Raw genomic sequence first — 22,123 nt, forward strand, 5'->3', positions numbered from 1 at the left:
TTTTTTTTCAGAAATATTTTCTGTCTTCAGTGGGTACAAACCATAAAAGCAAGAGCATGCTCTAAAGAAAAAGTCTCCAAAGTGCATATCTTTGAGACGATCCTGTTTGATCTGAGATGGGCTCTCTGCAGAACAGCTTGGTCAGAAGCCCAGCTGTCCAAAAGTGGGCTGGGCTTGACAGCCACAAACCCGGGCTGTGCTCTGTGGCTGGAACTATGGTGGAGTGCTGCTGTTGACTTTGTCTTCCGGATCCCATGGTGCCTTGGTTTAGCTGTGAACACACTTTGCCTCCTTGCTGTGTAAACCAGCTGAGTCTGTCTCTTTGTTCACACTCTAATTCCATCGAATGGCTTGAGAGGGTCTCTCTCTCTCTCTCTCTCTCTCTCTCTCTCTCTCTTTCTGTTGTTGTTGTTGTTGTTATATTTGTTTTCCAAGACAGGGTTTCTCTGCAGCTTTGGAGCCTGTCCTGGAACTCCCTTTGTAGACCAGGCTGGTCTCGAACTCACAGAGATCTGCCTGCCTCTGCCTCCCGAGTGCTGGAATTAAAGGCTTGTTTTCTTCCCAGATGTCTACAGGAACTTGTTTGCTTCCCCGCATCCACTTCTCCTGATTTAGGTGCATGAAGCCTGCTCCATGGGTCAGAAGTGTAGGCTTGAACTGACACCAACCACACAGAGCTCAACTGAAGGCCACTGGGAAGCTGGGAGGTGTGAGAAAGGTGTAAAACAGAAATATTCACTCAAATTCGGACTGGGAAGCTCTTGAAAGCGTCCGCCTTCTGGCCTTCTGCGCTCTTTTGACTGTGAATGCTCTGCTCAGAAGTTGGAAAGCTTTGGACAGCTACATCAAACATTCTTTGGAACTTTAATTTTCATGTGACCGATGCATTCAAGTTTTGCTTTATATGCAGATCTAGCCTGAAAAGGCTTCCTCAGCCCCTATAGCTCACACCCCAGTTTCCACATCCTCACCAGAAGGTTTTTTTTCTTCTTCTTCTTCTTCTTCTTCTTCTTCTTCTTCTTCTTCTTCTTCTTCTTCTTCTTCTTCTTCTTCTTCTTCTTCTTCTTCTTCTTCTTCTTCTTCCTCCTCCTCCTCCTCCTCCTCTTCCTCCTCCTCCTCCTCCTCCTCCTCCTCCTTCTTCTTCTCCTTCTTCTTCTTCCTCCTCCTCCTCTTCCTCCTCCTCCTCCTCCTTCTTCTTCTTCTTCCTCCTCCTCTTCCTCCTCCTCCTCCTTCTTCTTCTCCTTCTTCTTCTTTTTTTTTTTGAAATAAGACCCATTCTTGCTGTGTGTTAGATTAATCTTTAGACTCTCCCCCTCAAACCTCCCCAGATCCCTAGTACTAGGGTTCTAGCGTGTGCCTCCATGCCTGGCTTCACAGACAATTCATATTTTTTCCTGTATTCTTTTGCTTTCCTCTATGCATATAAATAAAAATATACACTCTTTTTTATCTTTTATAAACAAAAGTTTTTATAAAAAAAACCTCTTCATGTTCTTTTACTCTGCTGATATGGAGTCTTTTCATACGATACACAGAAGGCTTCCCCGTTTTCCCCTTTACAAAAGTAGAATACAGAGTAATCTACTTTTGAGACAGACTAAACGATATTTGGATTTCAACATAGTTTCGCGTATACAGAAAAATCGCAAAAATATCAGAGTATCCTAAGATATTTTGAGTATGATGGGTGCGGGGAATACTAATTAGAATAACTTTGGCGAATCAACAAAGAGAGCCTTAGTCTTACTAGGAATTCTTTGAGGATTCACCATTCAGGGTGAAATGAGCTGTCCCTTTTGTATCCAGGAAACAAACCCGCAGTTCTTATTAAACGAACCACAATGAAGCAAGCATCTTGGCTTTGAAATATTAATTTACACAGACTACATTTTTTTCCCTTTAAAACAACAAAGGGGGACTGGGCTTACTTTGAAGATTATGCAGTAACATGTCCAGCAGGGTCATAAATTTTGAATATTGGTCGAGGGAAAAGTCCATCTCTTTGGCCCAAAAGAATCCGGACACATAGTAGTCCAAGAGAATGGCATCTCTTAAGCAAGTCTGGAGATTTTTGAAATTCAGAAATACTCTCATTTTCCTGTAACAACAACCAAAAAAGGCAGACATTAAATGAGATTAAATACCGAAAACCGTTCTGAGAAGTCTTGAAAGCAACAAGTTCAATGAAAATTCTAGAATGCGTCTCACCTTAAAGTGTTCAGTCCTATCAGGACCCACAGATGACAGGAAAAGGGGAGGAGGGAAGGAAGAAAAAGGGTGGCAGGGGATGAATGAGAAAATGTTCCCCCTGCCCCTCAATTCTTTTTTTTTTTTTTTCTCTGTCTCCACTTCTTATACTTTCAATACCTGGTATTTTTTCCTCCTAAAATTTAAAGTTCAACACCCCCTTCTTTGTGTGTGTGTGTGTGTGTGTGGTAGGCCCTCAGGTAGCTCAGGCTAGTCTGGAACTTGCCATGCTGCCAATGACCACCTTGAACTCCTGATCCCAATGCCCAAACTCCGTGGCTATGGCTGGGATTAGAGGCAGGCATTCAAAGTGAGCGCTCTTCCTCCCAGTTCAGTCGCACCTCCAGCCAGGATTTCTCTACGAAACAATCTACTGATTACGTTTGATCTGTTTCTCAAAAGAGGTTGTTAAATATCCTTCTCTCTCTGCAAGGAAACAGCCTGTGCTCGTTTCATTGGCTTTCTGTCAGGTACATTTAATTTTTTTTCAAACATCCTTTTTTCCCCTAAGTCTATTTCTTCTTCCTTCTTCTCTCTCAGGATGGGTTAAACAGTTATTTCTTCCCTGAGCTCCTCTTAAAGTCTTTCTTTCTCTACATTTTTTCTTCGGCTGTTTCTCGCCTTTGCTTGCCCGTCATCTCTTCCCCCAGCTGCTGTAAGTCTGTTCTGTGTGGTTGTTGCTTTTGCTCCATAAGTTTGAAAAAAAAATACAGCATTAGCTTGTATTCTCTGTTCGCATCTTTCTGACAGTGTCTTTGTCCTGCTCCTGTCCTGGTCTTCTCTCTGTCACTGTCTCTGCAGGCATAGTCCTCATGTGTTATCTTTGAACAGGGGATAGCTGCTTGCAGGAAATGAGCTGGATGTGAGACCTGCCTATGTACAAACTAGTAGACTCTCCCTGAGTGATTATATCGACACTCGTAGACACTTCCTGTGCCATGATACAAACTCGTTGGTACTTCCTCTGTCCTGATAGCCAACTCATAGGCATTTCCTGTGTGTAGTTACTTTCTGTCAATTCTTCTAACATTTATGTCTGTTTGTATTAGTGAAATAAGAAAAGATATAGACTCATTTTACTGTGACATAAATGGTCTGTAATACAGGTATGTGTACCCCATTCCTGCCCACCAAGGTCCTACACTTCAAATGGGGATTCGTAGCATCTAGAGTTTTCTCCAGGAGGTGTCCTCTATTTTTCCTTCATCCTAAAGCCCACAACTGTGTGTATCTCCCTCAGACTGGCTCCTGCACATCCAGTTGTGGGGATCACCTTCAAAGCTCGTGGCTTGGGTCTTCTGCATTCTCTTTTCTTGACAAAGGCTTAATTGGTTTTTCTTGTTGCTAATATGTGATTTCTCGGGATGACTTGGCAGATGGTATTGTGGCAAATTCACTTCACCGTCTTCAAAAGCAGAGCCTGTCCTTCGCCGGATTCAAACGAGTGATAATTAAAACAAGTTTAGATGCTAAAATGTCTTTTGACATGTGTGTAACAAATCAATGCCCATCTGAAATGCAGTGCTATCAGGAGAAACCACAAACCCTACGTGAGGTCTGATGGCTTTTAAGCAACCCCTTCATCGCCTCTCCCCTTCCCACCATGGCACAGGATATTGTTAAACCTATAAAACTGGCCTAAGGGAAGAGCTTTTCTGTAGGTGTCGTATTACCTTGTTAACTCACAAGGACAAGTTAGCTTTTCTTCCATTGTGCAAAAATCAAACAGAGTCATAAATAAGTAGCTATGATTGCTATTGGCAGCCATCTTGTAATCTTTATCTAAAATATCACTTAACAGGAGACTTAGGGGCAGGTTGGTTTCATAATATTGAGTTTGATAGTGACATTATGTGTATCTATGTGTGTGTGTACATAGAGTATTTATGTATCTGCCTCCACTTAAAAGTTTTTTAATGTGTTTGTGTGCATGTGTGTAGAGGCCAGAGGGCAACTTGCCAGCTTGCCCTGGGATCCACTGTCTGCCTCCCAGTGTCGGGATTATAGGCAGCCGCCATGACTACCCATCTTTAACAAGGTTGCTGGGGCTCCGAATTCCAGTCATCACGCCTGCGCAGTAAGTAAGCACTTCGCCCACTGAACTATCTCCCAACCCCTATTATGTGTTTTTACAAATGATTTTCTAAGAGTTGGTGTCACGAGAACTACTGACCCTTTGTATTTGGGGTACAGTTTTAGAAAGCATTCTGAAATTCAGTTTTATTTTTGTGAAAGGTAGAAATTGGGTTATTCCCCCCTCACACACATTCTTATTTTTACCAGAATGTTCTAGAATAGTTGTTCTAGTTTATAATTATCCTGTTTGCCTTTATTTTAATTTCAAATGAATCTTGTTCTCACTGCCAGGGATTTTTAAATTTATTTTATTATTTTTGTTTTCTAGATCACAATTCCCTTCGACAGTTTTCTTCTTATTGTTCTGTTAAATGCATCAATGAATTGATTAATCTTTCCTGAGGTGATAGGTCAATTTTTCAAATAAACCACAGGACACTGAGTTTTTTGAGTTCTTTGTATTAAAAATGTCCTAAACAATTCCTGTTAGATTGTGATCCTGAAATCACATTCTTTCTACGAACCAGGTTGGGATGACTTGCCTGGTCCTCAGAGAGTGGCTGTCCTTTCCTGACAGGGAACTATGAGAGGCCTGGCTGCTCGTTGTCCCTGGGTCACCTTACTCTAGAGACATAAAGAAATGCTTGAAGTTTCGTTCCACTGAAACAGGAAAGGCCAAGCCTGTGTTCCATGAAGTTTCATTCTCTTCTGGTTGGTGATGTGAGGTGTGTAGCCTGATCCCCTCCCACCCACCATGTTATTACACACACTCCGCTCCGAGTTTCCTTACGTTTATCTTCTGTTGTCACTGACTTCATTTTCGGCAAAGCAGATTTCACATTAACTTAGTTCTTTATGCATAGCGTCTTCTTTTAGCTCCAAGGGTTTCTTTATGTACATATCTTACCAGCTCTTTAATCTCCTGGTTTGCGGAATTGATTCAGCCTTTAATCATGAGCTTTTGGTTAACATTTCTCTCAGTTCTGTTGAGTTTTCTTTAAACTTTCTCTTCATCTGCCGCCTACACTCTGGGTAAATATTTGACCTGAATACCTGTACATGGTCTTTGTTTCTTATTTTTATTTTTTCACTATTTTGTTTGAATGAACACAACAACTTTTTCAAGCACATTTTGGTGACCACTCCCTGAATTCCCCCACCTCAGCTTTGGCTGACACCTCCCTCTTTCTCCCTTTCCCTACTGTCGGTGAACTCCCTCCCTTGACTTGACCCTTGGGGCTGAGTATTGACTTCATGGTTTCTATTCTTTCCCCATCATTCCACTCCAAAGGAGTTATTTAGTGTAAGACACTGCCAGCTGTAACATTGTCTGAGTCTTCTACTGACCAGTTTGGAGAGAAAGGAGAGAGGTCAGAGAGGTCAGAGAGGTCAGAGAGGTCAGAGAGGAGAGAGAGAGAGAGAGAGGAGAGAGAGAGGGGAGAGAGGGGAGAGAGGGGAGAGAGAGGAGAGAGGAGACGAGAGGAGAGGAGAGGAGAGGAGAGGAGAGAGAGAGAGAGAGAGAGAGAGAGAGAGAGAGAGAGAGAGAGAGAGAGGAGAGCACTACAACTGTAGAATGGGCTAATGCACACAAAGAAAAGCAACTCAGGGGCATCTCAGGACATTGTGACGCGGCCAGAGGTGAGGTTTTGCCTCATCAACAGTGTCAGCAAAACTATATCATAATTCCTTCAAGCTCTAGAACTTGGAATGCATTCTCCTTCTGAAGTGCATTGGCGTGGAGAAACTAACTCTGCAGACCAGCTGAGCCACTCAGAGAGGTCTGGCTACAGAAGGTTATTAGAAGGTATCTTGAGAGACCTGGTGTGGTGGTGCACAACTCGTAGCACTTGAGATGCTGAGGCAGGAGAATTCCCTTCATTTGAGGCCAGCCTGGGTGACAAGAGTCAGACTCGGTTTCCAAAAATCCAATCCAGCAAAACCAAGGCTCTGTGCTACTTCTGTGTTTATAAAGTTATTTTTAACTAGCCTCTACCACTTTTAAAGATTGCATTCTTTTAAAATTTTATTTTATTTGTATGGGTGTTCTGCTCATATGTATGTCTGGGTACCATTTGTGTGCCTGGTACCTGAGGAGGCTGGAAGACAGCATCTGATTCCCTGGATGGTTGTTATCTGCCATGGGGGTGGTGGGAATCAAACCCAGGTCCTCTGCAAAAGCAGCCTTTGCTCTTAACCACTGAGCCATTTCTGCTCTAGTGAGACCTCTCTTGTCTTCTTGAAATGAAACTTTGGAGTAGATTTGTAAGTACTGCCGAGTCATATATAAATAAATTATTATCGATAGCATACATTAGAAAGTCATGAAAAGAACACCAGGCATGTGAAGTCTATTTCAAAATGTATTTTAAATAATCCCTCGTGTTTCTTGGGTTGCCCGTTGATACAGAGAAAAAGTTCATAATTGTGAAATGTAGGGAAATACGATAATCCGTTGTAATTTATTTAAGTAGGTTTATAGCTCTTCAAACTGCATGATATGGGACTATCTTGGTCACTCAGGAGAGGATAATTAAATTATACTGCTGTCTTTTTGAAAAATATATAACCATCACTTACAATAATGCTGTTTTAAATTGAAAATGACTGCAAATATATGTAGATTATTGTTAGAGAAGTTATATTTTAAAACACAGGAAAGTTTCAAGAAAACGGCTCCTAGGATAACATTGTACTAAAACTCAGCATCTGATCCCTTCACGTGATCATCCACATCACTGGAGACCTGTTTTAGACACAGCTGCTTCACGTATTACCCACAGCTGCTTCACGTATTACCCACGCTGCTAAGTTTTGTGCTGTGTTCCTTTGGTTTTGTTTGTGTCTTTGTATCTAGCCAGGTGACCCTGGTTGTTCCAGATGTACTTTGAAAGCTAGGCTGGCTGTGAACTTGCAGCCAGCCTATGCTTTTGGCCCTGGCTATGTTGCTTCTCCCAGTCCTTCTCTGACTCTTGTGGCACTGGCTGTGTCCCGTGCTTTGTTCCACAGACGTCTTCCTGGAGCTTATAAGTCTTTTCTGAATTTGGATATTTAACAATGAAGGACAGCCAATAATTGAAAAGAAATTGTGATCGATAAGGTAGGGCACATACCCACAGTACAACTTAGGCTGCAAAAATGCACCATTCTAGAAACTAACACTTTATTTAATATTAATTACCATTAATAATTAATGACAATTAATTAATAATTAATAGTTTAGTATTTTTAATGTTGACATTTTACTTACTAGTTATTGCAAGTAAACTGGAAGCTGGATGAAATACCTATCCGTTGCTTTGTATTGCTCTCACTTAGTACTGAGCATTGCTATGCATGGCAAAGATCATTTTCATATAGTGACCCACAAGTGGGAAAAACCTTTTACACAGAATCACTATGAATCTTATTAATACCATGGGCGATTATTTTAAATCAGTTATTAAAATTGTTTGGATTTGTTTGCTTACCCTGTGTGTGCATGGTTGTGTGTGAAGGTGTCCGCACACTGTAGCACAAGTACCGAGACTGGAGAACTTTCTGGAGTTCATTTAACTATGTAGGACAGGCCTCAAATTCGGGCATCACAATCCATCTGTGATTCAGATTTTTTATTTTATTTTTCTTTTTTCTTTTTTTTTTCATCAATCCCTATGCTGTGGATAGGAATTCCCACTATTTATTTATGTAGAAATGGTAAAAAGTGTTGTGAGAAATCATTTAAAATGAGTGGGAATTTTTAATTCTCTGACTGACTCTCAGGGAACCGCAGACACTAAACAGGCCCAGTTGCTGCTGTCACTTCCCTGTGAAAGTACTGGAAGTGAAGTGCATCTTGGGAAAAAACTGTCCGTGCTGTCTGCCTGCTCCTGATGAGCCTTCTCGGACTCCTCTCCTATCCAGGACATCCGCCATAGCTCCTTCTTAGGAGCAAACCACTTCGGTGCCATAGCATTTGTAAGATCTGTCTGTTGTCACCACTGAAGGAGTCACTGTCTATATGTTCACTATGGCCTGTGCCACCTTGCCTGTGTCCTGAGTACTGGTTTGCAAAGACCAGATTTCAAGGTATGGGTCCTCGCAATACACTAACCCTCATAGCAGGATGTTAGAATTATTATGGCAAATTCACTTCTACCTACATTTAAAACAACATATGCCATAAGAGTCTAGAGCTTAGAATCATTTTTTCCATAAATATCACTGGCAAATGACTAGCATGCAGAACTTACAATATCATAACTGCTGGATAGTTTTATGTCAACTTGACACAAGCTACAGTCATCAGAGAGGAGGGAACCTCAGTTAAGAAAATGCTTCCATAAGACTGGGCTGCAGGCAAGTCTATAGGGAATAGTCTTAAAATTATTGATGGGGGAGGGCCCAGCCCATGGTGTGTGGAGCCACCCCTGGGTTGGTGGTTCTGGGTTCTATAAGAAGGCAGGCTAAGCAAGTCATGGTGAGCAAGCCAGGACACAGTACTTCTCCATGGCCTCTGCATCAGTTCCTGCCTGTAGGTTCCTGCTCTGTGTGAGTTCCTGTCCTAACTTCCGTTAATGAACAGTGATGTAGAAGTGTAAACCAAATAAACCCCTTTCTTCCCAAGTTTTACGTTTTCATCATGTTGTCATGGTACCCTTTTCCTTCTTTTCTTCTTCTTTTTTTGTTTTGTTTTGTTTTGTTTGTTTATTTGAGACAGGGTTTCTCTGTGTAGCTCTGACTGTCCTGGAACTTGCTCTATAAACCAGGCTGGCCTCGAACTCACAGAGATACAACTGCCTCTGCCTCCGAGTGCTGAAATTAAAGGTGTGTGCTACCACCATACTGCTTCTTCATGGTGCTTAAACACAGCAATAACAACCCAAACTAAGAGAAGACCCTAACTAACTATTGATGCTATTAACATATTTGCTATATTATATTAACATAATTAATGTTACAAAAGCATGTCTCTTGGATTATTGGACATTTTGACAGCTTCATGAATGGAAGAGAAGAAACACAGAAGAGGGCACAGGTGGCTCTTGGTCAACATTAACAGATGCAATGAAGGCCTAGAACTGATTAAACATGACTAAAATTCTGGAGTCCTTACTCTTGAATTCCATCTATGTCTGCCTCTCTCAGCAGGTCAGTGATCTGGTCAATTGAGAGAAAATCTTGAGACAGAATCTTTTCATTCTCCTGGAATTCAGTGTTTTTCTATTAAAAGCAAAACAGAACAGAATAAGTTACCTGATTCGTATATTTTGCATACTAACCCCCAATGACATAAAATTCTCAGTTTTACTTTTCTGTTGTCACGTGATGGTGGCTCTCCACTGAGAAGTCACACAGTTAGGCAGTCTATGCTGGGGCATGTGCAGAACCAAGAGCTGCTCTGCAATTCAGCAGACACTGATTATCTACAAATATTCCTTTGAATTGCAGGCTCAAGAGAGGGTAAAGGCAAGAAGAGATTTGGTCACCTCCAGGAGCTCAATACCAAGTCCTTAATTTACTCATCCTATGTCAATAGTGCTGCTGTGAAATGATCTTCTTATACACTGTAAAGATTTGTCACTTGTATTAGTTTAATAAAACACTGATTGGCCAGTAGCCAGGCAGGAAGTATAGGTGGGGCTACCGGACTAAGAGAATTCTGAGAAGAGGAAAGGCAGAGAGTCAGTCACAAGCCAGATGCAGAGGAAGCAAGATGAGAATGCCTTACTGGGAAAAGGTACCAAGATATGTTGCTAAACAGAGACAAGAATTATGGGTTGTGAAAACTAGTTAATAATAAGCCTGAGCTAAAAGGCCAAACAGTTTATAATTAATATAAACCTCTGTGTGTTTCTTTGAGACTGAATGGCGGAGGAACTGGGCAGGACAGAAACTTCTGCCTACATAGCACAACATCAGTGTAAGAATTTAATATTAAGTTATAAAAACTGAACCAACAGTGATTGTGTTAGCTTTGGAATTTTCCTTTAGAAAGCAGCAAGATGAGGTGCTTGTGTAGTGAAGGTGACTAAAACATGAGACGGACATGGTGGGGACAAAGGTAGGGGTGGTGTTGAACGGAGCACACTGTATACACTATGAAATTCTCAAACAACAGAAAGGAATATTTCAAAGGAGAAAAAACATACCACATGAGCTGTAAGAAGTGGGGGCATTCAGTCTCTGAGCAAAGACAAGGACAGGGATGTGAATGGACCTGACAAGGAATGCGCCTTTCAGAATTGCCAGAGCCCCGAGTGAGCAATTCCCAGCGGTGTCCAGGACAGGCTCCAGGAATAAGATGGAGTCTGGTCGACTGTGTGCACTGCAGAGTGTTATGTGAGGTCCGCAGTCTAAGAAGTCGACGAATACCTGCTGAAGACTGACAAAGTAGGACAACTGTGTGTGGAATCAGCGCTATTAGACCCTGGCCAGTGGAGGAATGGTGAGCTAGGGAGTTTTCTGTCACCAGTACAGGTGATGGGTAGCGTGACATTTCTGAGCAGCTAAATGGCAGGATACAGTTACAACCTGTGACAGAGGAGGAAAACGGGAAATGAAAGGATGCGGAGGACGGGTTTAAAGAAAACAGATTCTTAGAACACAGTTTTGATGGATGGTTGGGAGCTCGGAAACAGGTGGCTCAGCTCCTTTCACAGCGATACACGCCCTCTTTCAATGGTAGAGTTGGCAGCGCAGTAGCAGAGCTGGGTGCAAATATTTACGCATTAGTTAGAAACGTCAGAGTCGGGGAGGTCACGTTTAAAGATGTGGGCTAATGGACGAGACTATCCCAGTTTACAGTAGGAAGGGTTGAGCATCAAGACGGAAGTGGAGATGAGAGCCAGCTGCACAGGGACCAAGCTTGGGTGGGGGGATGGGGGTGCTGGTGGGGATAGGCACAGGTGAAGGCATTTCAATTCACCAACCAGGGATTGACCTATTCCCATGAGAGGATCCGATAAGGACTGTAGCTAATAACCTGGCTACCTCTCATGTCCTTTCCCTGCCTCTCTCAAGACAGCCCGGAGCCCACTCTACAGCAGAGGATGTCTGATCTTCTTGCCTCTACTTCCTGATGCTGGGATTCCAAATGTGCACCACCAATGGCTGGTTGCTGCTGGAGCTCAAGTCCAGGCATTTCTGTCTGCTTCACAAGCGCCTTGCTCACTCATCTACAACACTAGTCCCATTGCTTCCTAAGGGAAAAATTCAAAGCTAACACAATCGCTGTTGGTTCAGTGTTTATAGCTTCATATTAGACTGGCTGATGCTACATGGCTAATACAGGATGAGTAAATCAAACTCAACTAGGTCATAGGATTGATTAGATGTGACATTTTTAGCATCTAGTATATATACTTTGCACATGCTGGCCTCTCAGATACTTCTAAACCCAATTAAATGGATGGGTTTGTGTGGAAGACAGCATTTTAGTCAGAGACACGGTGTTCTGTTTGCTTAAATGTGTTTTGGCTACGCACTCCTTTATTAGCACTAAATAGCACTTGTTCCTCTATTGACAATTCTTTTAGGTTCTGAGTGCCTCAGACACGTGCCTGTCTTCCTTTCTGTTTGGAATTTTGCAAACTCTGCTGAGTCAACATGTGTTGCTAAGGGATGGCTGAGTTTCATCTTCATCCCATGACGGCGGGGCTGCTCGGAGTGTGTTGAAGAACTGGGAGCTTAGAGGAGCCGCACATAAGGCGTGGTTGGACTGCTGATTAATTTTACAACTCAAGAAAACTCGTTTGATCTCAAGTTTGGATTCAGACTTTAAAAGATCATTTTTTCTTTCTGTGTTTGGGTACTCACAGGACCACACGATGAGTCGGAGTGAGAAAGAAGTACATGGAACGTGACCCATACTGACATACAGATCAATTTACTTGACAAGAAAAATTCTGAACAGAGAAGAATCAGATGACACGGGACTCTGTGAAAGGGAATCTAATATCATCAGGACTTTGACAGTCGGAGTTCTAGCAGCGATGCTCGCCATCAGCCCCACTGTTTCCAGTAATATTTGGGGATTTGAGAGAATCGTTCTTCAGCATAAAAGAGCTTGCCTCTTTTATTGGTATTAGTGATAGGAATAGCAGCATTTTGAAAAACGAATATTTCTGCACCTACCTTAAATGAAGCCTCCTTCCCCCTTCTTTCTTTCTTCCTTTTTTAATTTCTATGCTGCCTTGCACTTGAAAGTGTATTAAGTGACTAAAAGCATTTGATCTTTCAGTGCGTACATTCTGATCTCTAAGGTGTACAGATATAACGGCAATTCATAACAGGCTAAAACGGCCCACCTGTCTCGGGGCTTTTTGTGCCACCATGTCTCCTGCATGGCACCTCTGTGGCTACACAGCTGCCCTGTTAGCTCACTGTGTCCTACCTCCTGCTGGATTTTAGCATCTATTCCAAAACAACATTTTAAGCATCCTGTTATTTACCAGATAACCTTTTGTCTGATTTCTCTTCCTCTAATGTCATCGGAACACTCCACACTTGTAGACACGCTTTCTTCCTAGAATATGGGACTTTTAGGAACATGTCTGGACCCGTGGCTGTTAGTGCTTCATGTAGGAGAGCCTCTAAGAAGCTTCGTTAAAGGAAATACAACAGATTTGCCTGATTAGGAAAGAGGGTTTTCCCTGTCAGAAGAAACATGAGCTTGTCCACAAATGCCATGTTTTGAAAGAGTTTTTCCCTTCTCAAACCTAAAAATAAATAAATTTAGGAATAGTGCTGTACTGAACTGTATTGGAGTCAGAGGCAAAAGAGAAATCAGGGATATTGATGCTGTCTTTATTTTAAAATTTGATCCATTCCATTATTTCTTGCACCCACTTTGATTTTATCAAGTGCATTCCTTTGAACCATCACCTGTCTGGATCGACAAGGTACTAGCACATCTTAGATGCTAAGCTGGACAGGGCCTTGCCTCCCTCATCGTAATCTTTCTACAGGTTTCAAGAAACCAATTATTTTTAAAAGAAAAAAATGTAATTAAGGGAATAAAAAAAGAAGTAAAATAGTTAGCTACTTAAAAATATGACCAGAAAGGCAGCTCTCTGTTAAGTACGATTAGAGGATAAAGGAAGCGAAAGTCTGCCGCAGCAGGGGCGGAAAGTCAGAAAATACCAGGAAATGGAAGCTTTCCTAGGAAATATAAATTGTTAAAACTTAGCAGGAGAAGGGAGAAAATTGATTTGACCAAACAGGATCCAAACTGGGTTCTACCTTTTGCAAAGTCAATTTGCCCATGTGGTATTATCCTTGAAATTCTAAATTTAATCAAAATCTAGGTTAATAACTTTAGGCTATTAAGAATTCAGGTTTGGTTTGGTTTGGTTTGGACACTGGTGGCACATGTCTTTTTCCCAGCACTCTCGAGGCAGAGGCAGGTGGAGCTCTGTGAGTTAAAAGCTGGACTGGACTACAGAGTGAGTCCCAGGACAGCCAGGGTTACACAGAGAAACCCTTGTCTCGAAATATCAACATCCCCCCCCACAAAAAAAAAAAAAAGAAAGGAAAAGACAGAGTTCGGTTTTGTAAAAAGCTGCCCATCTAGAATGTGCATAGAACCCAAAGAAGCACAAGGAGAATAAGAGAATATAGAAACCCAAATCGCTAATGAACTTGGGCTGTGGTCAGAGTTCAAAATAGATCTCTCGACCGTGAGTCCTACTGTGATTTAAGGATAACGGCCCATCACCCGGACAGAACCATCACTACAAGAGGGGCCATGAGTTTTTGTCGAATTCAACACACATTCTGTGCCTGTTATGTAAAGACCCAGCAGGTACCTTCCTAAACTCAGCAGCAATATAAATGGAAATATAAACAGAAAAAAAAAAAAAAAAAAAAAAACCTGAGCTAGACAGACTGTCTCCAAAACCAACAGCCACCATCATGCCAAACGGTGGGATAGTACTCAATGCTACAGAACCAAGAACTGGAGATGGGGCCCCAACTAGCAACCTTACTGCAAGTCAACATGGGAGTCTTTCTCCTCTACTACGGTTAGAAGATAAGGAAACGAAATAGGCGGCTTAAGCAGTAGACACAAAGGAACAAAGAGGCCTTTATTGGAAGATTACATCATAGTGTCCTTAAGAAGGCTGACATTGTACTAACATCCAGCTCAGAAACTGGGTAAAATGGCTATACATAGCATAAATACACAAAGCCAGTTTCTTTTCTCTTCTTGAGAAACTAATTAGAAATGGAAATGCCCCAAAACTTGATTAAATTATACTTTGCTCTGAATGTAATAAAGGCATAAGAATTATAACCAAATCCTAAAACTTTGTCAGAACTTGAAGGATGACAAACGATAAAAGAAATTTATTAGAAGCTCCTTTAAATTCAAGAAATGCAATTCCTCTCACACAATGAATGTAATGCAAAGACAATTCTGAACCCCAGTGGGGTTTTCCCTAGACTTTACAAGGGTAACTTTTGCGTTCTTAGGGGAGGATACAGACAGCTGGGAGAAGTTAAGGCGGTGAAAAAAACCATTGCAAAAGAGATGTAAAGGCAGAATATGAAAAAGATATAACATTGTGGGCAGCCTAAGGGCTGGGGAGATGGGTAAAGTACCTGCCACACAGTGACCACACCCTGAGTTTAGATCCCCAAAACTCACATGAAAAGCCAGCCAGGAGGTATACTTTAACAACCCCAGCGATTGAGATAGGCAGATCCCTGGAGCTCCACAGCCAGAGAGCCTAGAACAGCGATTCTCAGCCTGGGGGTCTCGACCCCCTTGAAAGACTTCTAACTCCAAAAGTATTTACATCAAGATTCACAACAGTAGCAAAATTGCAGTTATGAAGTAGCAACGAAAATAATTTCATGGTTGTGGGGGTCAGCACAACATGAGGAACTGTATTAAAGGGTCCCAACAGTAGGGAGGTTTGGTCTTGGGGAACTGATGAGAGCCACTTCCTAGTAAGACACCCTGTCTCATGTATTAACTTCTGGATGATACTGAGAATGCAGAAATTTAGAGATTAGCTCTTAAAATTGAGCCCGAATTTTATCGTTACCAACAGGGTGTATTTTCTAACACTTTAGAGGACCACCTAGCATAGACGGACATGTTGATGGTCTCTGCGATGAACATCAGCGTCTTCCCTTATAAGGTAATGTTGGCATCTTAGTGGATTCCCAGAGGCAGCGGGTTCACAGCCCGTTTAGGACACATTAAGAATCATATTCATGGGGGCTGGAGAGATGGCTCAGTGGTTAAGAGCATTGCCTGCTCTTCCAAAGGTCCTGAGTTCAATTCCTAGCAACCACATGGTGGCTCACAACCATCTGTAATGACGTCTGGTGCCCTCTTCTGGCCTGCAGACATTGTATACATAATAAATAAATATTTAAAAAATAATTGTTAAAAAAAAGAATCATATTCAGAGCCAGGCTCGATGGTGTACGCCTTTAATCCCAGCACTCGGGAGGTAATGGATCTCTGTGAGTTCGAGGCCAGCCTGGTCTACAAAGACAGCTACAGGACAGCCAGGATTACTACACAGAGATACCCTGCCTTGACAAGTCAAACAAACAAACAAATAAATATATATAAAAAAATCACATTCAGCAAAGGTGATTGGAACAGAAGCATGTTCATTCCCTTTAGCTCTCTGATGTGAGCTAAACCACATTACTTTGAAGAATACTAATTAATTAACCTTTTCGAAGTGACTAAGCAAGTCAATTTATGAACCAGCTGGCCAGGAGGCTGTAGAATTTGAATCAGGTATGTATTTATAGACTATTTCCACACAGGTCTAGACATAGAGAACCTTTCCTTTTGAGTTTTGTTATTTGTATCCTTTTGTCCTTATACAGCCAGACAGGCAAAGGCTGAAAGTCTAGTCTTGTATTTCAAAAGGAGGTCATTTGTACCATATCATGGAGGGAAACTGGACTTCATAGTTGGAAAGCTGGCAAGCAGAGCTCATGGAAGCCTCACAACGTCTGCTTCCCTGGTTCTGTGCCCCATGCCCGCTGCTCAGCATAGACTGGAGTCTCGGAGACCACCTCATCTGGCGCATGGCAGGCTACTGTGGCGTTAATGTGCTGCTGTCATTGCCTGAGCACCTCCTGTGTGACTAGGGCACCTGTTTTTATTCTAGATGCTGTCCATCGCCAACACATGGGGAACCACGGGCGTTTGAATGCTTACGTTTTATGTCTGATTGACTTGTCCCCCCCAAAATAAACATTTCATTCTTGCATGCCTCGGATGACTAGATGGTCTTCTGCCTGATTCAGTTTAGATTCAGAATTTACCAGGAAAGAAAGCCTAACGTGGATAACCGTGAGGGGTCAGCTCTATAAGCAATCTGATCCAAGGGTCTTTTCCTTAGCAGCCTTCGGTATGGAGTACAAAGGTGTCTTTTGCTGTGTTTTCTTTCTAACCTCAAAGTCCCTAGACAGCCCAGATGGCAGGTCCTATAACTGTTTTATAGGGTTGAAATATGGAGAGTCCACCACTCCATATGTTAACTGTTAGCCAAGGAGTACTGCTAAGTGAACCCATGTTACAACTGGATATCTTCAGTTAATAATAAAATGATTGAGCTATTGAAATATATATATATATATGTATATATATATATGTACACACATACACACATTTTTTAAATACCAATTCATTAAACCTGAAATTACTAGCTATTTTTTTTTAGAGAGAGGACGTTATACCCACTGGTATGTAATCTGTGTACAAGGAGTCTATACTGTCTTCGAAGTTCTTGTGTATGTTCAAATGACACAGAATTTAATGGGAAAGTTTCCTATGCTGGTTTTAAAATTATAAAATTGTAAAATTAACTTACATTGGCGATCACAAGGGAGGGATGGGCTTAGAACCCTGTTTATCATGTCAAAATGTGCATTTAATGTATAATAATTTTATTTAGAAAGGCTCATAGGAGAGCCTGGAGGCTTAGAGGTCTGCCTACAGCATTGGGGAACCTGGAGGAGGGACTGGCTTGCTTGTCAGAGAGGAAGGCGTGAAATTACTGGTTTTGCGCTTCCTGACTGCGGAGACTGCACCGAGCACTTATCTTCCGCACAAAGGGTGTTGTTTAGACTAATACGGAGGCTGAACAAAGCCATGTTAATTAACACTTCATTATTCAGTCCTCGGAGTTGTTAAAAAAGGAAGGAAAAATAACATCCTAGAAACAGTATTTGATAGACTCAGTGAGGAGATTTAAACGTTAAAAAAAATTCACACATGGCTTAGCTGATTCGCTTGTGGTTAAAAATCTCAGCACAGCACGGTGGCACTGGCTGCCAAGGCTGAAGACCTGAGCTTCATCACGGGGACCCACATGGACACCACCGAATGGTCCTCTGACCTCCACACTGAACAACGAAAGGCAATCAGGCTTTTACTCACCCAACCGGTCACCCACTCACAAGTCAGTGAAAATACAATAAAAATAGACCTTCAAGACATTAAGCCTATGGGCAAAATGACTTAATGCCTCCCCCACCCCTATTGAGACTTGGTGCTAGGAGGGGGCTTTAACGGGACAGACCTTACACAAGGGGTCCCTGGCACACCAAGGACAAGTTCATGATGAACCAGGGAGCCCGGAACGGAAATAGATGCTCAGTTCAGGGTCTTTTGGTCCTGTCTCCTGGCAAAAAGGCCTGGTGACAACAGAGAAAACCGAGCCACTCAGATCACAACAGCAACCTTTCACGAAATCAGTGGCACTTACAGAAAGGGACTGGTCCCCTTTAAGATCAGAGATTACGTTTTTTTTTTTTTTTTTTTTTTTTTTTTTTTTTTTGCTTTTGGTTTTAGTTGACTATTTGCATGGTTGTGAGGCTGTGCGAGCATGGAACTTTCCAGTGTAAGCCCCCAGGGTGTGTAATGTGTTTCAGAGCGGGGGCCCCCTGACCGACAGGCAACTAGCAGGTGACTGCCTTCCTGGTGACTGTGGCGTTGACAACGAGTGACCTTGGCATTAGTCGAGGACCCAGTCCGGGACAGGAAGGGGCTGCATACCTCAGAGTCAGCTGTGCTGCCTGCTGGAGTCACTGGGGTCATCGCCCCTGGGGTCGCTCCCGACGATCCAGCCACGTTACCGCTAGAGAAAGCAGCCCTCGTCGCCTAGGCAACCGGGGTGGGACCCAGTGTCGCTGACGGAACCGGAGCCCAGGCCCCGCCCACCCATGGGGCCGGATGAGGCCACCTGCTGCTCGAATTACAGTGAAAACAGAAATTTACTAAGAAGCAATTCAGAGTGTTGATGCAGAAGGCTAACTGTATCTGGGAAATGATAAAAGACTGGGACTTTGGCTATTGATAGTCTTAAACAAAATTGTAACCTTTAAAAGTCTTACCATGGCATTGTGGTCTTTAGAAGGAAAAGCTGACCTGAATTTTAGAGATGCATATTTAGCTAGTGATGGAGATGGCAGTCTGCAACTTACTCCAAAATATCGAGGGAGGTGGATGGAATTGGGATTGCCGTAGAGATGGTGTTAAAGCACTGTCTCCTCTTGCCCATGTTTGAAATTTCCATAGCAAAAAAAAAAAAAAAAAAAAAAAAAAAACCACAGAAACAACACACATTACATATAACTTAATACATACATATATATGTATATATACATACATATATATATAATAACAAGGGATACACACACACACAAAAACACACCTTGTTTGTTTTGAAAGGGTCTTTAGAAACCCAGGCTGAAGATGACCTTGAATTCCTCGTCCTCTTACCTCCACCTCCAAGTACTTACAATCAAGGCCAAGGGCAGGCAGGCATCACTTCACTTCATGCAATGCACAGATTGACCCCAGGGTCACCCGAGTGCTCAGCAAGCGCTCTAACCACAGAGCGACAAGCCCAACCCTGCATATTTTGATTCTTTGGTTGTTCTATACTTCCTTTGCTGGTGGAATGCACTACACCATGCGTTTACCTGCTTGGAGGTTGATATGCAAGATGCTTAGTATCAAATCCAGACACTGCGGGCTCAGTTCTTCCAGGCATAAAATATACTTAAAACCACTACTGGCCTCAAAGCTTTCCAAAGAGATTGCACAATGGACTGGCTGGTTTGGGGTCAACTTGACACAAGCTAGAGTCACCAGAGAGGAAGGAGCCTCAGCTGAGGAAATGCCTCCAGGAGATCCAGCAGTAAGACATTTTCTCAATTAGTGATCAATGGAAGAAGGAACAGCTCCTGGTGGGTGGTCCTGGGTTCTCTAAGAAAGCAGGCTAAGCAAGTCAGTGGAGGCAAGCCATTAAGGGTACTCCATGGCCTCTGCATCAGCTCCTGCCTCCAGGTCACTGTCCTGCTTGAGTTCCTGTCCCGACTTCCCTCAAAATGAACTGCAATGTGGAAGTTTAAGAGAATCCTTTCCTCCCTGACTTGCTTTTTGGCCATGAGTCTGTGGCAGCACAGAAACCCTCACAAAGACAGATCCTTGAATGAGAAAAGTTCAGGGAGTCTTGGCACCTCCTGGTGTTCTTGGTGTTAGTGTTTGGATGGCATTTTTCCCTGACTGGATCCACCCTGTACAAAGCAACCAGTTTACCATGGTAGGCATCTCTTCTCCTGCCTTTCCGGGCAAATTTAAGATGTTGATTTACGTAGGTTCACAACTGTGTCTCTCCTTCAAGTGTTCCCACAGTTTAAATAACCCAAATCTTGCCACAGTCCACCTGTGTTCAGAAGCCCTCCCTATTTTCGTTCACATATGGTCTGTCTCTCCAGGCTGGTTGTCATGTTGCTTTTTTCTTGGGATTTTTCCTTTTCAAGGGGCTGGCTGAGTTCTCACTACAAAGTCTAAACTCAGAAACATGGTTCTAACTCACAACCCCATGTTAAAAGGACTGTATTAGAATGCGTTCAATTAGTGAGACTATAGTCAATTCATAGTTATTGCCAGACTTAATATGAGCCACTAACTTCCAAACTCATTAAAGTGTTTAATTTTTTCCCTTTTTTTCCCCTTTGATCTTTACTCCAGAGAAATGGAATGCAGCTAGCCACCTTCTGTGAGGTTAGAATGGCTCGCATTCCTGCAGTTTAGTGCTTGCTAAACTGCAAACACATTTATTTCTCCTAAGAGTAGTTGTGGTTTCCTCCTGATGCATTTAGCTGCCCTTAGTTGTCCTGCCCTTTTCTTTGGCAATTTTACAGTTTATTTCATCACTATTCCAGTTCTGGACTCTGGAAGCAGATGGACTATTCCAGTAAAGAGGGAGTTAGTAACAAGAGGGCTACCTCAGGAAACATGAAATTCCAATTTTACCTTAATACAGTTAATGTTATAATTTATAGGGAAGTGAGTTTGGGGGTAGTCGTTTAATTTTATGGGGCAGCATGTTTTCCCTCGGTATAGAATAGTTGTGAAAACCTGTTAGTCTGAAGGCTTCTTTTTGCAGAGGTTTTGGCTGACATTAGTCTCCCGCTTCTTTGGGAGAGACATGCCAGTGAGGAAGGCATCTCGTCAGGACAGGCTGAGCTAAGGCTTCCTGCTCAGGCCGATCTTGAACTTAAAGGCTTCTAAGTGAAGCCCGCAGACTGCTACTTCCTAGCTTTACATTGTTGCTTTATTATTGGAAGGAAAAGGAAAACACCTATATTAAGGTTTATGGTGATTTTTCACATTCTCTGACTTTTGGCACATTTATCAAATGTGGGATGATTCGATGTTATTTGATCATTGAGCTAGACCCTTGTAATGAAATCGCTCCAGTCTCCACACCTGTGGCGGTGGGTATTTTCCAGAATGTTTACTACTCAAGTGTGGATTGCATGTTCAAGGAAGAGTGTGCCTTTGAACATGAGAGAAGCACACGAGAGTTGAGGAAGAGGCTAATTTGATGGTGGACGTTGGTATTTTGGCGCATCAGTATGTGAGCAATCCCAGTGATCCTGAGATCTCCAGGTTTTTATCACAGTTAAACATTCCAGCTTCACTTGTATTGATTCTATTCTCCCTGGTTCATGGTAAATATCAGTCAGGTTCTTCAACAAGGGATGAAAAAAATATCACAAATGAGATTCACAGTATCTTAAGAATCCAAACATTGTCATTCCTAAAGTTTTCAATTGAGAATTGATACCCAAGAAATTCTTTAGAATTTATTATTGAGAGTGGCTGGGGCAGTGATGTCCCACATACAGCTCCTCCTCAAAATGCTCTATGTTCCCAATCTGTTCATCTTCATTTTCTCTTTATGCTGAATTCTTCTGTTCCTCAGATAAATATTCTGCCTTTTCCGCTAAAGTAGGAATCATTATCTTTTCCTGACCCCAGGATATTTAAAGACAGTTCTGTAAGGTGTTCCATTTCTTTCTGTTCCATCTATCGAGAAAGCTGTTCCTTGTTCATCACCTATCCCTAGCCACCCCAAGTCCTGCAATCCTTAATTTCCTTGCTCTCCTGAAGCTGTGCCCTAAAAGGTTGCCACTGGGTCCTGCCATTCACTGTGTGTGGCCATTTCCCCCTTGCCTGTATTACCAATTCTGGCTTTTCCCACTAGGCCTTGTGTACTAGAGATGTAACTTCTCCGGCACAAGGAGGGGAGTCGGTGTCTACTTTTCCTCTTGCCTTCTGCCTTATTGTTGGGATTGGCCAATGTGAACTAGAGGGTAAGAAATGAAGTCAGAGCATTCTCCCAGGTTCCTTTCTGCTAGACAGCAGAGAGCTGGGTCCTTATACCAAACATATTGAAGCATGGTTATAGCTCTCTCAGAGGGTAGCTAACCTTTCCCCCTTTACCGTTTAAGACTTAAGAATGGTGGCTCCCTCCTGCAGAGCTAG

At 42.5% G+C, this 22,123-nt stretch overlaps 1 protein-coding gene across 3 annotated transcripts in view; it reads right to left on the reverse strand.

Moving 5' to 3' along the window:
* The window catches only part of Cabcoco1 (ciliary associated calcium binding coiled-coil 1), a 97,119-nt gene extending 78,645 nt beyond the window's left edge, over positions 1 to 18,474 (reverse strand). For 2 of the 3 annotated variants that reach the window (XM_057751439.1, XM_057751438.1), the window contains exons 1-3: positions 18,338 to 18,437; positions 9,416 to 9,522; positions 1,929 to 2,098 (exon numbers count right to left, since the gene is read on the reverse strand). In XM_057751439.1, the coding sequence (XP_057607422.1) occupies positions 1,929 to 2,098; positions 9,416 to 9,522; positions 18,338 to 18,379 (319 nt within the window). In that variant the 5' untranslated portion in view covers positions 18,380 to 18,437. Of the gene's footprint in view, positions 1 to 1,928; positions 2,099 to 9,415; positions 9,523 to 18,337 lie in introns of all 3 variants that reach the window. The other variant, XM_057751440.1, reaches the window with a different exon arrangement.
* Positions 18,475 to 22,123: the final 3,649 nt, after the last annotated feature.

The sequence above is a fragment of the Chionomys nivalis genome, chromosome 19 (assembly GCF_950005125.1).
Source record: "Chionomys nivalis chromosome 19, mChiNiv1.1, whole genome shotgun sequence".
In the NCBI taxonomy this organism is placed as follows: domain Eukaryota; kingdom Metazoa; phylum Chordata; class Mammalia; order Rodentia; family Cricetidae; genus Chionomys; species Chionomys nivalis.